Below are 18,039 nucleotides of genomic sequence, written 5' to 3'. Positions count from 1 at the left end.
GCACTTTCACGCCTTTGCCGTGCCGCGGCGGTGACCAGCATTTACCTTCATTTGACCTTGATTGCATTAAATTGGATTGGATTGGACTGGACTGGTGGACTGGACTGGACTGGACTGGATTGAATTGGATTAGATTAGATTAGATTAGATTAGATTACATTGGATTGGGTTGGAATGGATTGGATTGGAGCGGAGTGGATTGAATTGGATTGGATTGCATTGGATTGTATAACCATGGCGTAGGTACGGATATTGCTTTCGCAATTACCGGGCTTAACCAATCTAAGCCACAGCGAATTTTTATTATGCAAATTGGAGGGACACTTTAGCTCCGCCTTCAGGATATGACGCGATAGCTTTAGTGGGTTATTGCCCATAATGCGGAGTTTGTCATTCTCGGCTTTACATTCATACGTCCCTGGGATCCCTCATACCAATCCTGGCGCAGCGGTTCAGCGGTTAAGAGATGGCCTTGCGATGGCAAGTGCTGCCATCGGTTGGGCTTGTAAGCAACCCAGGGCGCTCCTCCTGGGAAACTTCGCGCGACAAATCATTAATTTAACTGCCACCTGCCACGGTGGTCCATTTGCTCACAGTCTGGTTGGCCGGTTGTGATGACGCCAAGAGGTCACGTGACCTAGGCTGCCCTCCCAGGTGTCATTAAGCGTAGAAAGCTGGGCTAGTTGGTTGCTGGTACTATTGTGAGACATTCCAGCGGCTAAAAGACACGGACGAAAATCCGGCGTTCGTCCTGTCTCGTCTACCTTCGCCCGTGCCTTTTTGGCCGCTGGAATGTCTCACAATATCACCCAGGTGTTTTCTTCGGGGATTTCTAGCTCCCAACGTCGGCACCAGTGCTGACGACGACGCCAGGTTTTCTGCGCAACGGGAACAAGGCCAGATGTATAGAAAGGCTACTTACGTACAAAGCAGTCACCCATTCAGCGTTCTCGGCACTAGCGTGAAAGAGAGAAACAACTTTATTGCCATCGATTGGCGGGATTTAGGGCAGGTGGGCTTGCTGTGGCCCGCAGGTGGGGGCGACTTCCTGGGCCCACGAAATGAGTGCCAGTTGGATGCTGTTGTCTGGCCTTCTGAGACCAAGTCTTCCCCATCGGCACTAGCGTAACAGAATGTAGTGCACATTGACCAAGCTATTAAAGTATAACATGCCCAGTTTTCCTCAACATTCAACAGCTATTGTCATCTGTTGACAGGCAAAAGCGACTACACCATAACTCTGTGAAAATATTTTTAATTTGCAATTCTTAGAACATTGTACAGTCCCGTGATATTTTGCGGGAATATAAGGATCATTAATGCCGAATTTTTGTTGCCGCTGCCAAATATTGCCTATAAAGTGCTTCCTGCGCTCAAACCCCCTATTTCCGATGAGCATGGAAAATAAATAGGATGCTCCGAACATTCGAAATTCCTGCGGTAAATTTGAGTGTTGACAGCTACACGGCAAATGGTGGCAGCCATGCAGACTACAAGCATTTGTCCATAATTCCTGGGCTTGAAAGAGCATCCTTACATTCTTTACGAAAGGAAGGCTAAGAGAGAGAACACAACATCAGTAATAAACGGTCCTGTGGAGAGTCACTTAACTTATGGAAATATTCAAATACGCATTATTGCCCACTCATATACAGGGTCTGTTCTGAAAGCAGTAGGACTGGTTTTTTCCTGGGCGAACGGACGGACGAAAGGTGGTGTGCGCGTGCAGGATCGTTGAAGGGGGATATTGGGAATGCTGGGGAAAATCGGCAGTCGGCTCTCGGCCGTTGAAGAGAGGAGGTCGCTTGTACTGTGAACCCCTGTCGAAACGTCTCGTCACGCAGAATCGTCGAGCGTTTACTGGATCAGCGATACGCGATCAAATTTTGAGTAAATCTTGGTAAAACGGGCAAAGAGACTCACAACATGATTAAGGAGGCCTACGGTGACGCTTCCATGGGTAGATCAGGTGTTTTTTGAGTGGCACAAGCTTTTCCGAGAAGGTAAGGAAAGAGTGGAGGAAGACGACCGCTCCAGACGCCCTTCGACCAGCTAGACCAACAAAAATGTGTAGCGAGTGAAACATGTACTTAACAGGGATCGTAGAATGAGTATCAGAATGATTGCTGATGACTTGAGCATTCCTCAAACCCAAGTTTTTGAGATCGTGACAGAAAACTCATCCGTGAGGAAAACGTGCGCGAAGTTGGTGCCGGTAGTGTTGTCAGAGGAGGAAAAGGCCAACCGGTAGGATCTTCTTCATCATGTGAATGAGGACCCCGATTTTTTGCCCAACACAAGGCGGCAACGCTGCCCCAGCCCCCCTACAGCCTCGACTTGGCCCCGGCAGACTTTTTTCTATTCCCGAGAATAAAATCGACGCTCGAGGGGAAACATCACGGATCGGTAGAGGTGGTTCAACAGGCCGTGACGAGGGAGCTAAACAGCATTCCGGTCCAGGCGTTCCTGGAGGCGTACGACAACTGTAAAATTCATTGGCAGTAGCGTGTAGGTGCGGAAGGGTGCTACCTTGAAAAATTGTAATCGTTTGTACCATTATCTTGAATAAATTTTGTTTAAAAAAATGAGTCCTACTACTTTCAGAACAGACCATGTATAAGCTTAAAAGCTGCAGCTTTGCTGCAGTGCCTCATGGCTTTTTCGCTGTGCTGCATATCCTAAGATAGCTGGTCCGATTTTGGCTGTGGCGACCGTATTTCGATGGAGACGAAATACGAAAACGCCGTTGTCCTGTGCAATCTGAGCACATGTTTAAGAATCTCAGTGATTCTAAATTAATCCGGAGTTTTCCACTACGGCGTCCCTCATAGCCTATGTGTAGCTCCGGTAACTCCACAATTTACAACTGAAAAAATTTAAAAACCAATACAATGCTCATTCTCAACTACTCTGTTGAAAATTCAGCAGCAACTTTTCTCCGAGGCTCCTTATCAGTGAAATCACTTTTCCGAAGGCAAGATAGAAAGGCTGCAAGGAATTTGCATGTACACATTGCATGTGAAGCTGACATGTGCAGACTCAGCGTACGCTGGCGTCAAGTATTCAACAGGAATTTTGGTAAGCGCCTCAGTAAAACCAAAAGTATAATGACGGCACTCTCGAAGCTGCTGTCGGGGCTTTCTTACGGAAAATGCCAGTTCTGATGTTGAACCCGCGTTTTTTGGTGTAATTTCTTTTGCTAGTGGTATGGTTCCAGGATAGCTTTCGATTTGCGGGCCAATTCTGGCTCTGCAGACCTTTCTCTATGCTTGGGCATCAGTTGGGCTTCTCTTGTCACGGTGTTATGTGATTAGCCTACACGGGCTCATTATTTTGTACTTTTCGACAGCCAGTGTATCACAGCTCTTTAGCGAAATGCTTGATGGCATAGGCGGCATAAGAGGGCTCCCGCACACCTTTCGCCCTCACCGTTCGATCACGTTCCTACCAGGCACTCGCGGTATTATAAGACGTATGCTACGTCCGACATATTGCACGAAGGTGGCGCTACTGAACACACTCAAGGTTCGGTTATACCACACATAAATACCTCCGCAGTAGATTCGACAGCCGTCGCCGTAGCTCAGTGAGCATCGGACACGAAATTCGGAGATTGTGGGTTCTAACCCCACCTGCGTGATGTGGTCGTTTTTGTTCTGCTTTATAATCTGTTATGTTTAAAAAATAATTACCATATTATTCTTCCACTCACGAAGATCATAAAATAAAAATAACAAAAACATCCGTATGCTCGATTTTTTTCGGTGACGGTCGGTTTCCGTTATGCCTTCCAGTTTTAGTGCGAACATTACTATGCGATTCTTGTCTCGAACACGGAAGCGGCGATACTACTATCGGTTGAAATAGGCATTTCTTAACAATATAGTATTTCTTGCTTAAAAGTAGTGACCGGTGTCTATGAAGGCATATATTTATCCACATTCATGACTTTTTCGTCCCGTTCCTAAAGCTGGTCATTTCCGTAAAAGTGCAACATGAACAGTCTTACATAATGATGCAGAACGATGTTTATTGTATTTGCTTATATTTATTTTTGCTACGGCCCCAATTCGCGCATAGCTATCCCGATCATTTTCAGTCTTTCTTCAGTTTTCAGTCTTGAAGCTTGCTTCGCTTATGCTGTGGAGTTAGCGCACGTGTCTCTGTCGTACAGCGCAACGCCTTGACCACAAATCTCGGCATGCTTTCTCAAGCACTCTTCCTTAACAGAGTCCTTCGCTTCATCCTTCGCCCACAGCATGCAATCTGAAAAGAAAAGACCAAACCAATAAACGCATTCCTCAGCACGAAATGTGATACAGGGTCAGTTCTGACCCATATAAATAATGCGCTCTGTATAATGTGCGTTTGCGAGCGTATAGCGGTCATCATAATCGTACGCCTACCTACGTCTACTCCTAGAAAAGGAGCTCGTCCACTGAGGCAAGATTAACAGTGTCCTGCGTTAGCTGCAGCTACCCCATACCCCCAGACTTCCTTAACTCAAGCAACCACCACTCATGTACTCTACATAATAAGCCGCGTCTATGACAATATCCTTTTCTTAATTGCGGCTAGGATGTGGTTGCCTAATTCACACTTCTTTCTTGCCCCTCCCTTAAACTTCCACTTGGCCTTTTTTTTGAGGTTGACATATTTTAATGAAACATAAGCTGTACGTTTTTCTTTCAATCCTGATTACGCCCATCACGTTTTGCAGCCACGCGGTATTTCCATCCGGTGCAAAATTGATTTTTAAGTTTGTTGTTTCTGTTCCCTCAGTTGAAATGATTTCGACAGGCACTGCATTTTCAACGTTGCAAACAGCCCGCGCACGTTAGTACGTGCCTGCCTCTTCATTTATAGTCTTTGGAGGCTTGTATTAGGTCGTTTCAGGCAAATTATTAAAGGACCCATCATTATCTGTCGCTACTTCAGCCATTAAACGCACGTACGAGTGTTTTTCTAGTAATGTCTGCGACGTATTCTCTGCGTCACGGAAAGCATGATTCCAGGCCACGGAATAAACTTCCGTTTAGGTTTCTAGGTTAAATTTTTGTTAATATAGTTACTAACGGTTCTTAAAAACGGCTTGTTGTGGCGAAGATACGGGAGTCTAAGGGATGTGATGTGACTATCAGCATAAGCCACCGCGGAGGCTCAGTGGTTATGGTGCTCGGCTGCTTACCCGAAAGACGTGGGTTCGATACCGGCCGCGGCGGTAGCAATTCGATGTAGGCGAAATGCTGGAGGCCCGTGTACTGTGCGGTGTCAGTGCACGCTAAAGAACCCCAGGTGGTCGAAATTTCCGGAGCCCTCTACGACGGAGTCCCTCATAGCTTGAGCCGCTTTGGGACATTAAACCCCATAAAGCAAAGCAAACCAAACGATCAGAACACAATCTTCCAAAAAACCCCGGAGTGTCCTTTTAACGCTGCACATACATTCTTTCTTTTCCATAGCTTGCTTCGCTGTCTGCCATTTCATTCGCAACCTTTTAGATAGCGATCACAACATGTACCAAAAGAGGCAAAGCTGGTATGAATAGAAGAATAACAGTTAAGTGGAGTCGACTACGGGCATCCATGAGTGCACAGAGGGGACGCATTAAGAGTGTGCACCATTTACGGGACCTGTCCCAGATTGTCAAAAATTCCCCCAGCGTGTCCCAGACTGCGCATATTTCAAGCACTACTTGACACCTTCAGAGCTGAGCCAAAGCGCTTCAAGTCTAATAAGAACAAAACATGTAAATTATATGCCTAACGGCTATCACTGAAGCAGCAAACGAGGCACTTCCACGAGAAGGTAACAAGAGGGCAAGATCTGAAAGCTCTTTGCCGTCTAAACGACACCTTATTCTTCATCCTATGGCTGACACTTAGACTACTGAGAAACCACACGGCCATTGAAAAGCCATTGTCAAGCAAATTCTCAAGGTCATTGACAGGAATAATGATAGCTGATTCAGATTTCTGATAGTTACGGTAATAAAAATGAATCTTACGATGTCCACGAAAGTTGACTTCCATGACGGCACACGTCTTGAGATCAGTGTAGGGGAAGCTCGCAACTTCATGGTGAATGCTGTCTGCAAAACAAGAGAGGTCATATTGAAAGTCAGAAAATATGCACCGTGTTGTGTGCCTACATGTCTACGTTGGAAGGTACGAATATCGTTTGAAAATAAAAAACAAACACATACTCGGTGGTAAAAGATAATCCAATGCGAACTCTTTACCTGTCAGCGCACAGTTAATATTTGATGCTGCTTTGTGCCTTAAGTGTCGGAACCAGAGTCGCTATCAGCGCACACAAAGGGTCGCAACTCAGATGTTTGCGGGGCACAGACAGCGTGGTGGCAGTGCTAGAAAACGAAGTTGTAAAATAAAAAGAACTGCACTTCCTGAAGTTGCGCTCTCTGGGGTTTTCTTTGGGAGTCCGTAACTGCGAAGTCAAGCATTTTGCACTTTAATTCTTCAAAAGCCAAATATTCAAGCCTAACTGGACGGGCAATTACTGCACAAGATATAGCAAGAATTCCTGTACTAAGCAGATCACTATCGCAGCCAGAAATTACCACTAAATTTTGACTGTCATAAAACGAGCCACTATATGCGCGAGCCGTCGTTTATTCCATGTTAGACAGTGTACATTTTGTAACTAAATGAACCCCTGCCATGGGTATGTGTGGGGACTGATTGTACCAGGTTTGTTTGAAACGCAGTTGCTGCAATTTATCGGTTGTTAACACACTTCAACACACCTAAGACATTATTAGCTTAAAAGCGTAACCTGTCGTTTAAAAAATATATATTGGCCGAGATTTAACCACATAAACACGTCTATATTCTAGTTCATTCAGCAAATTTTTGTGCTCTGGCAGTGTCGCATAAAGGTGCACTGAAGAGGAATCTGAACTCGTCTTTTTACCGCGGGAACACGATCTACACGTTCCCAGTATTCTTAGAAATTTCGAATTATTATCCTGTGCGGCCGATTTACCTAATTTGAATCGGATTAGACGTCCTGGCTCCCGCCTTTTTTTGAGCTCACTGCTGACCGTAGGAGGAGTCAACCACCGTGTGGTGTACCTTTCAGCCAGTCCCGTGTCGGCTCTCCGCTCTGCCATCGGCGGAGTGATACGCAGGGATCGGCGAAAGCAAATAGCCCACGCGTATTTTTATTTCCGTGAACCTAATTGGCAGCTATGTTGTCTGACTGGAACTATTTATTCACGGAAGCCTAAAAAAACAAAACAAAAACGTAAGCGAAGCCTCCACGCGACTGCCTGAAAGGCGTTCCCCGCGTTAGTTGACTCCTCCTACCGTCTGCGGTGAGTTGAGAAAAAGGCTGGAGCCGGGACGTTTAATCCTATTTAAGTTAGGGAAATCGTCCACGCAGGACAATTATTCGAAATTTACAAGAATGCTCGGAACGTGTAGATCGAGTTCCCGCGGTAAAAAGACAAGTTCAGATTCCTCTTTAGTGAAACATTTAAGGGGTGGTTTCAGCGGACCCTCAGAATGTTAAGAGAAAGGCGTGCGATAGAGTGAAGCGGTTTTATTGCGGCAATTAGTAATTAACAGCGCAGTGACGAAAATAATCGCATCTCAATTATGATTTCGCGACCATAAATAAGCGGTCAAAGATCACACAAAAGCAATTTTTTTCTTCAGTGGAAGCGCTGCATTAGAATACCTCGTTTTTGCCCTTGCCACCACGTGAATGCCGTTTCTACACTTCTGGAATGGGACAGGCTCACGTGAGAAAACGCGTTCTTTTGGAACGGTGATTGCGTTCTTTAATCGACATGTTTAAGTTTCGGGCTTCGAATGAGCCGTTCTAGAGTAAACCACCGTATTTATTAATGGCTTGCCATTTGTATCAATACGAGGTCTGTTAGAAAAGTATCCGACTTTGTTTTTTTTTTTTGCGCACACCTGTTGGATATCAAACAAGCGCGCTTATAGCAGCCGACCTTGAACCCTCGTGCGCATGCACGGATTTTTTCCCGCCTGCCGATAGCGTCAGTCGCTGGGAAGTAGCGTTTGAGTGAGGCAGTGCGCAGTGCTCTCGTCGGTTTTTTGTGGCAAGGAATATGGCGGAGCGAGAGAAGCAGCGCTACTACCTCAAATGTTGCCAGAAACTTGGCGATAGCCAAGTGGAAACCATTAGAAATGTTCACACGGCTTTCGGTGATGATGCTATGAGCAGCACACAGATTAAGCAGTGGTGCAACAGGTTTAAAGACGGCCGCACATCTGTGGAGAGAGAGCCACGCTCCGGTCGGCCATCAACATGCCAAAATGACCAGGTAATTGCCGAAGTGAACGCTGTGGTGATGCGGGACTGTTGTGTGACTATCCGAGAAATTGCGGAAGAGGTGGACATCAGCAATTTTTCTGCACATTCCATTATCACCGAAGATTTGGCCATGGAGAGAGTTGGGGCGAAATTCGTTCCGAAGCTGCTGACGGTGGAGAAAAAGCAGCTTCATGTTGAAGTCTCACAGGAGATGCTGGATTCCACAAACAGTTACCCTGACTTCACCGACGCCGTAATCACTAGTGACGAGTCTTGGGTGTACGGGTACGACCCGGAAACCAATTCCCAGTCGTCACAGAGGACGCATTCCACGTCACCAAGACCAAAGAAGGCCCGCCAAGTGCGCAGCAATGTCAAAGTGATGCTGACTGCTTTTTTGACTCCCTCCGTGTGGCACACCACGAGTACGCACCCCACAGGATCAAAGAATGACTAAAGAGTACTACAGGGATGTCCTCCATCGCCTATGTGGGGCTGTGCGGCGCAAGAGACCGGAATTGAGGTCAACAAGAAATTGGCGCATCCCTTGCGGCATTGCTCCTGCACATTCCTCGCATTTGATTCATACTTTTCTGGCAAAAAACCAGACTCCTGTAGTTCAACAGGCTCCTTACTCTCCTGATATGTCCCCCTACGACTTCTGGCTGTTTCCTAAAATCAAGAGGCCATTGAAAGGAGCGCGATTTCAGAAAAGAAACGACATTATGGCTGCAACGACAGAAGAGCTAAATTCCATTCCGAAAAGGGCCTTTTCGGAATACTTCCAACAATGGCAGCACCGCTGGAGTCACAAGGAGTCACAAGGAGACTACTTTGAAGGTGATTAGGTTTCTAACGCTCCAGTTATGCCAGTTTTTTTTCTTCGGCCAAAGGTCGGATACTTTTCTAACAGACCTCGTATAATATCTGTTATGAATTTCATTCCAAAAAGAAGCGGCCGAATATTTGACTTCATTGCAAAAAAAAACCTGTCGTCCTTAGCTTTTCTTCTCCATAGAGGGCGCCACGATTATGCGAAGTGGAGTCGGCGCATGAGCTACATTGCTCTGCTGGGCGCAGATTGCGTTACATATACGGACATATACGTTGGGCCAGCTCTAACGCGAGCCAGCGCGGCAGCGCAGTGGCGCTCAGCTTTCCCCCTTTCCTTCTCTTCATTTTCCTACCTCAAAGCCGCCAACGCCGACAACGCAGCTAAACCGGGAAATGAGCTCTTAATTTGTGTAGCACTATAAAACAAGAACAGCGATGGGCTTATTTTGTGCAACAATTTCTTCCTTTAATAGAAACTGCAACACTGACAAGAACAATAGGCAGGGCAACACAGAGGTCGGCTGTCTTACCTGAGTTCACAACGACGCGAGCAGTGTTTGGAGTGTCACCTGGCACATACTGGAACGTAGCATTCGTTCTGCAAAACGAAAAAGCGGGCAAGTGTAATTGATTTTCAGCTGCGCTGCGCTGAACCCTGTGCTGCTAAAACAAAAGTAACATGAGCTAGAAATCGTTCTAGCAAACTGCGTTAGACCGGAAAGGAGCGCGCATTATGCGTGATGGGCCATCGGGGTTTTGGTGGTGTGACCCACGCTGTCTAAGACCCTGCCATGCATAATATCAACAGATATTGTAAAACGCTCGCAACGCGTCCTCTATTTAAGGTTAAAGAAAAACATGGGTATATGTCTGACCTGATGAAGAAGAACTAAAATTTCCTTTTATTTCAGCGCTGACAAGGATGATGCGCCCGGAAGTAGAAGACCAGTGCAACGAAAGGCTCTATGCATAGAAGCATACTTAAGGCTGTAGCTGTTCGATCAATAGCACCATTCTATGCTGCTTGCTTTCCTCCCCACTAAGCATCATTGTATTCGAGCAAAGCCCATTCCCTCAATAGTGCTCCGCAATGCACAGGTGAGCAGTAGTTGCATGCATTGGTGAGCAATGCAGTTGGAGGCGCGTTCCTATTTTCCGGGTACAGGTGCAAGAAATACTAAAGGGAACACGCGAACTCCTGCTGGCACGCATGAAACGCGTACTTGTGGCGTTTCTAAAACAATTAAGTTCCACACCATCGCTCTTATGACCGGACGGGTCTTCGATTTTCAAAACTGCCAAAGTACATGATTGCTCATGGCGGCACAGGTTGGCCTGTTGTCTTCTATACTGGTTTCGTCTGTACTTTCGAATAAGGTGAAAAAAAATAACAAGCATTAAATGAAAAAAAAAAAAAACTGGGACGAATAACACTGGACCGGGTCCGAGGCGGCGCTTCAAAAAAAAAAAAAAAACGCTTTCTCAACAACACAAGTCAATCGAAATTTTAGATCGCGGTGGTATATGCAGATTCAAGTGCAACCGACCCAAATCAGTTTTTAAAATTCAGGGAAGCTTCAGTCCTCTTGGATGAGTTCAAAGCAAAAAATTCTTTGCTACACAGTGTCAGAAGAAAAAAATTGGCTGTGGTTTAGCTAAGGTTAAGCCTGGATAAGCGAAAAGCTCTCGCTGCTTTTCAGCCAACTCGCAAGCTACCACTTCTGGATCGGTGTTGATGATAATGATGATGATGTCCTCGGGCTGAATGGATCGGTGTTTCTGCGCCGTCCGACTGTTGCTTCTTCTTCTCCTTCCATGGCGAGTGTCTGCGCCTGTTCTATGGGCACGCGCGCCTTATGTATCCGTCCTTTCAAATGCGCACTGCGCACGGCTGCGGCGAAAGGTCAAACGGTGGCGAGGAGGAGAAGCGGCGGCGCACATACGCAGTAGCGGGCGACGGCGGCGAAAGGTCAGGCGACGAAGTCAGCGGTGGCGGCGGCGACGGCGGCCACCTGCGCCGCGCGTGACGTCGCTTGGTTTCGCGCATGCGCAGAAGTGGCAAATCTGGCCTTCGGCTCACGCGAAGCGCGGTGTTGACTAGTCTAGTTAAGCTTTTCCTTTCAAAACAGCGAATAGAGGTTAAATAGAAGGATGATCATGTCTGCAGCAGCATGTCATGTAGTAAAACAGATCTCATATTCGCAACTCACGATCGTCCATAGACCTTATGTGCGTAGATTCGCTGTGCCTCTATGATGGCGATGCTTTTTACATTGCATTTAGATCAGACGGCAACTAGACGGCAACAATGGCGCAGTAGTAGTGTTATATATAGCCTGGAACTTGGATTGAAGGCATCGTCTACAACTTACATTCTGGAACGATTGCCGTTTACAACCTCACAAATCACTTTTTGCGGTTGTCCGGACTCTTTCGTGTTGCTCGCGGGCACCTACACCACATTTTTATATACTTCTCGGTGTCGCTCCTTCTTCACCTATTAATTTTCATGGCCCTGCTATCTCTACCTCATCTTTGAGGCTATCCTTACCTCATCTTTGAGGCTGAAAATATTCATAATACGCTGCTTCACAAAAACTTTTTTCATCTTGGCGACCGCTATTGAGGTACTCGAAGGCTTCTGCGTTCGTGAAGTCGACGGGTGGGATGGAGTGGCTACAGAATACGTGTGCACCTGCCTTTTCGGGCTCCATATGTGTATTCTGCTCTCCATCATTTAGACTTCTTTATTTCCGTACCCCCTTCTTCCCTGTGCCGGGAGGCGGACCGTCTGGATGTCCTTGTTGATTTCTCTCTTTATATAACTTTACAGGGCCCTTATTCGCGTTCCGTTATAAAGTGAACACTATGCTGCTATTATTTGCGTCAAGCTGGCCCCTTACAGAGCTTAAGTCTTGAATTTCAGGCAGGTTTTCCCCGGGTGCAACATCAAATGTGAGTCTCCCTGGTTAAGTAGTGTTGAAACTGCAGCGCTCGCCCTGGTTGTTTCCACACTAGTGTATTTAGGCAGTGCTGAAAAGCAACTGAACGATGCGAAATGCTTTACCTCTTCTGGCCTTCTCCAGCGTTCAGCGACCAAACGTAGGTGGCCGACTGGGCCTTCGGGTCGAAAGTGAGGCGCCATCCAGTCAAGCATTTGAACACAGGGTCTGTATTGGTGTCCCTGATGGCCACAGCATATTCGACCGCCGCCATCATCTGAGAAAGCAGATAAGGAAGATAGAAAGAGAGATTCCGTAAGAAAACAATAAAGTTGTGCAGTCGTTTCTGGCCTCATTTATGAGTTTCAGTTTTTCTTTCCTTGCTTTTTTTGTTGAGTATCAGTCCACACGGATCCACCGCGGCGGCTCAGTGGTTAGGGCGCTCGGCTACTGAGTCGGAGTTCCCGAGTTCGAGCCCGGCCACGGCGGACGCGTTTTGATGTAGGCGAAACGCAGGAGGCGCATATGTGCTGGCAGGCGATCCTGCTCGGCTGCCACGACTTAGAGACCCAACAAGCCTTAGTGGGGCGCACCCGGGTGGCGGCCACCGCTACTGGGGCCCCTAGGGACTCCACCTAGGGACTAGGGACTCCACCTAGTGCTTGTAAGGACCGGCCCCTTACGGGCTGATCCAAACATACGTCCTGTTCCTTCCTAATAAATGTTTTCACCACCACCACTTGTGTGCTGCGCGATGTCAGTGCACGTTAAAGAACCGTAGGTAGTGGAAAGTATTCCGGAGCCCCCTTTCTTTACGGCGCGGATCGCATGTCCATCGAGATATGAAACAGTTACTACGCCATGTTTTTTCATCAAAAACAAATTTTCAGTTTTGAACGGGCCAGATCGTAGCGGAGCTGGAAAGGAAACCTTGGCGCACGCTGCAAGAAGAGAGAGACAAAACGTTTTATATCGAAAGAACGTTAATAATCCGGCGCTGATGCTTTCACAAGTGCCGTCCTTTGGGATTAACGATGCAACACGAAAAGCTAGAGTGGGAGGAAAGCTTTCCTGTGGCCTACTTCCACCTCTGCTAAGAAGTGCAGCACCTTCCGCTACAATGAATAAAAAGATCCCCCCGTAAAAGCGCCCTTCCGGAGTAAGCTTACTACTTTGCATTTTCAGACTGCGAGCGCCCGCGGTATGGAATTAGTGGTTGCCCGATGGTACATGTGCTTTTAAAGTTCTGAAAAACGTGGGGGATCTTGTACATGAGCGCACCACCTGATAAAATTTAATGTTTTTTCTTGCCTTTTGCTGCATGGTGTCTCAAACCATCGAAATATAGAGTGAGACTCCTCTAGACTTACATTGCTTGAGTGTTTCTCAGCTCACGGCTTCAGAAGACTGAAACAAAAGAGTAGAGTTGGCAGTGCAAGGTAGCCCTTACCTCCAAAGCGTCCGGAGTGCCTGCTTGGTCATCGCTGGCTGCGGGAGAGGCGTTAGCCGGCGCCGAACGAATCAGAAACGCGCCCAGAGCCACAACAAGAAGCTGTGCAAGCTGAGACATTGTGTCGGCTGAGACGCTGCCGGGAGAGCAGACTGCAGTAAAACTCCTTGAAGGCGTCTATTTAAAACTCCGCTAGCTTCTCAGGATGCTCCATATCAATCCGTCGCGCTGCGTTCAGTGTTTCACTCAGGATGCGCTTGCTTGACGGTGTAGCCACCAGTTCCGGGAAATGGGTTAAACTTATCGCGGCCGGGCGGTGTACGAACGTGAGTCCGTCCGCAAGAAAATGTGGTGCAGGCTGATTACGGCCGAGGTGAAAAAAAAAAGAAGAACCTGGCGTTACCTTCGGCTTTAAATTTAGCGCTGAAGTTGAACGCAGAAAGCGGAACATCTTGTGATTTAATTAGTAAGACCTTTTAAATGCCTTTCGGCCAGAAGAAAGGTCCCTTGCAGTCGTAGTGATGCATTTGAAGTCTACGGCGAAGCTTCGCCCACACCCAAGGCCACCAGCCTGTGTTCCTAGGCGATAAGCAAATACTCCGGTGCTGAACTTTTAACGCGATAGCTTTCAGGCTTCCGCTGTGAAAAATGCGGCGTCGTCGGCGTTGTGAGCGAAAAATCCCTGGAGAAGCAACCTTGGTGAGCCACCTAGGTCACGTGACCTTGTGACGTCATCACCTGCCCACCGAATTGTGAGCAAACTGACTACTGTGGCAGGTGGCAGTTTAACTAATGATTGCCCGCGAGAGGTTGCTCTGGAAGTGCAACCTGGGTTGCTCAAGTACAACCGATGGGGCACCTTCCATCGAAGGGTTGTGGCGGATCGCTTAAACGCTGCACCACTGCGCCGGTTGTGGTACGAGAATTCCCAGGGATCTATGCAAGTAAAGCAGAGAATGACCGATTGCGCATATATGGACACTAGCCTATTATCTTTATCGCGTTACCCCTTTAAGGCGGAGCTTAAATGGCGCTCTCATTTTTTTGTTGTCACTTAAGCAAAGAGCTTATCACAGGAAGCATTTATGAGAGGAAATTTTACAGGAGCTTTGATGGGTGTGAAGTGTTTCAGAGGGAGACATTAAAATGTTGTTTTCCTTTACGGCTCTCACTCGTTAGCGGAGCTATGCTGCACTGCGGGGCATAGACTTCGTTAACACCACCTCCTTTTTTTTCTGTCTTATGTCTACGATAGTTCATGTCCAATGTAAACTTCTCCACTGCATTACAGATGTTGAGTTATTTAGCACTGTAGACCGAATGGTTATTGTTAGAAAGAATAGCTTGAGTAGCCTCCTCACCAGTGAAGCAGTAGTAGCCGCTCAACATGGCAATATAGTCGCTCAGAGAAGCCAGTCCGGCTGGGGAATAATCGAAGCAGCCACTCATTCTTAAGAAAAAAAAAATGCTAGAAGTCAGTTACTATGCAAGCTGAGGCAGTCATTTGGAGGGAATGCAGTCAGGGACTCTCGTCTAGCCTAACTACAAGTTTTATCGTTCAGTCTGACGGCCTTCTAAAATAATCTAGGCGCTACTAAGTTTAACCTGGAAACCGCAACATATTCCGACTGCCAAGAATCAAATCTCAGAGCTATTTTGCTTCCGAACGGCAGCAGAAACAGTACGAGCTTCTAAAATTATACCCTGGTGGCTGCGCAGTTACCACGAGTTCCAGTACTAAAAGACGAAGCGACCAAGACGAAGCGAAATAAGTCTATTTAAAAGCGCCAACAACAAATCTTTACCAAGTAGCGAAACGATAATTGTCACGAGGAAAGCGGAGGCCAGATAATTTGGACGCCTACTATTCCGCCACTGCCACACTACTGCGTGGAAGATTTCATTTTTCTCCCATAATAAATCAACTGAATTTTAGCAGTAGAGGTGGTGATGGTTGATAGCTGAAGGAGACGAGATCTCATTATTCTTGCGAAGTCCTCTAGCGCGGAAACGAACGTGGTAGTTTCGTTACTCTCAACACGCTTCATTCCGACTGCCGCTGAGGTCCCGTCGACATGAAGTGTTTTAAAAGGTTCTCTTTATTTCGAACTCTGCACTACTGGAACAAATTTCCGGCGCCGCTGAAGTTGGACTTGCCGTCAGGGGGCTCTAACACTACACTTATTATTCGATGCAATGATCAGTTCTGCCGCTCACGAGGTTAAAAATGGTGCACTTCAGTGGACTTGTCGACACCACAGTCGTCAATAACAACCGCCTGTTTTGTCAAACTCAAGGGGAAAAAATTGACTTGGACTGGGCACGTAATGCGAAGGCAAGATGATGATAGTCCTTAAGGGTCACAGACTGGATTCTAAGAGAAGGTAAGCGTAGCAGGGGTGTCAGAAAGTTAGGTGGGCGGATGAGGTTAAGAAGTTTGCGGGGATACGGTGGCCGCAGCAGGCACGGGACAGGGCTAACTGTAGAGATGTGGGAGATGCCTTTGCCCTGTAGTTGGCTTAGTCAGGCTGATGATGCTGTTGATGAATTACTGCGCTGATGATTCGGTCTTAACTGATGTGATGGTTCGGTCTTGACTAGTCGACCGCACAGGTCATTGTATTAACAACCGCATAAGGGAACGGCGGCTTATGATTGAAAATAAAGCAGAGCCTTTTTTAGCACGCAACTACTATGTGTGCGCCAGTGCTGTTCACGCCAGACATCTCAAATATGCATAATTGAGGGTTTCTCAAAGTACTGTTCGGCAAGGTACGCACATTCCAAAGACATTTGACATGCACTCGTTGGCGACGGTGCGTTTACTGTTTATTAAATATCCGCCAGCGCCCGCTGGGACCAAAAATATGGAAAACAAAATTCCTTCATTGTAATATGTTAAAATGGTGAGGCTTTCTTATAAGCAAGAAAAAAAAAAAACTCCGAGATCACTGCGGCGACCCCACTTTGAGCAATGCGAAAGCAAAACGTCCACATACTATATCGAGGTCCGTGGCTGTTCTGATGTCCTTGTGCTATATCGACGTCCAGGGCTATTTTGACGTCTCAGTCTATTTCTTCGCGTTTTTTCGCGTTTAATTAATTACCTTAATACACATCATCAACCAAATTTTTCCAACGGCAACATTTTATCACATACTATCTGCCACAATCCCATTTTCGCACATTTATTTTCAGAGAACGGCGTAATAGTGTGCAGAAAATTTGCGGACAGTTTTTGCCGACGCGACAGAGCCACATAATGCTTTCGCGTTAATAAATATGTGCATCAGCGAACCGTCTGGTATCTTGTAAAGGAAAAAAAAGCATGCTTCGGAGCTTTGGATGAAGCTTGAGCGTCTAATTTCTGTATATTTCTGATGACATAAGTGCGGTCTTAAGTATGTATTTTTCTCGCTGTGGACTTCCTTGAAAGCGATGAGCAACGAGTGACATTTGACTAGTAGCATTTGAGACTGCGTGGTGACTCGATTGAGGAGCTGGCAGTGCGCTTATCCGAACGGACCAGTTAAGAAGCAAAAACAATTGAGAGACGATTACGAGAGTCGCTAATGCGAAATTTGAGCGCAGTTCTTCACCCGCCACCTGCCACCGCTGGCAGGTGACGAGTTACGCTGCTAGCCACCCTCCGGGATCTTCCGCCACAACCACATACTGGATCCACAACCGGTTACACTGAATACGCCGACGCCGACGACGACGTGGATTGCAGCAACGGGCGCCTAAGAGCTGCGCTCTAAAAGTAACTTGGGAAACGCTTTAGCCCCGGCTTTTATGGAATGACGCGAGGGTTCTAATGGCTCCCGTCAGCAACCCCACTTGATAGCATTCGCATATTATCTAATCAAGTGCTCTATAGTGTTACCAGATCACATCGCACAGCAATGTCACGCGAGAAAAGCCTACAGTCGTTCACGTTCAATCAACCATAATCGACATGCAGTTCGATACTCGTTTAATCATTATTCCCTCAATTAGTGCCCTCTAATGAAACACACGTAAAAAGAAAGAGCAAAAGAGCCTACGTGGCTTAGGCTTGCTGGCCTTTTAGATCTGTTATGCTTTCTATCACGTTTGTGCCACGCAGCGCCTACCTAGGTGCTCTGTAAATAGTTTTTTCTGTACACACACACACACACGCGCGAGCACGCACGCACGCGCACACGCGCGCGCACGCGCGCACACACACACACACACACACACACACACACACACACACACACACACACACACACACACACACACACACACACACACACACACACACACACACACACGCGCGCGCACACGCACACGCACACACACACACACACACACACACACACACACACACGCACACGCACGCACACACGCGCGCGCACACACACACACACACGCACACGCACACGCACACACACGCACACGCACACACACACACACGCACACGCACACGCACGCACACACACACACACACACACGCACGCACACACAGAGTTGATATTATTA

At 47.1% G+C, this 18,039-nt stretch overlaps 1 protein-coding gene across 1 annotated transcript; it reads right to left on the bottom strand.

The window, feature by feature from the left end:
- Positions 1-4,111: 4,111 nt before the first annotated feature.
- On the bottom strand, positions 4,112-13,739 carry LOC149359301 (uncharacterized). The gene is made up of 5 exons (XM_089569017.1): positions 13,534-13,739; positions 12,209-12,360; positions 9,672-9,739; positions 6,008-6,091; positions 4,112-4,266 (listed from the first exon to the last, which is right to left on the bottom strand). The coding sequence occupies exons 1-5, from the start codon at positions 13,651-13,653 to the stop codon at positions 4,136-4,138; spliced, it is 555 nt and encodes a 184-aa protein (XP_089425143.1). The 5' UTR covers positions 13,654-13,739; the 3' UTR covers positions 4,112-4,135.
- Between the last annotated feature and the right edge of the window lie 4,300 nt (positions 13,740-18,039).

This window comes from Amblyomma mixtum, chromosome 2, assembly GCF_055824585.1.
Source record: "Amblyomma mixtum isolate Tamu chromosome 2, ASM5582458v1, whole genome shotgun sequence".
Classification (NCBI taxonomy): Eukaryota; Metazoa; Arthropoda; class Arachnida; order Ixodida; family Ixodidae; genus Amblyomma; species Amblyomma mixtum.
This window is presented reverse-complemented; position numbering and strand designations above follow the sequence as displayed.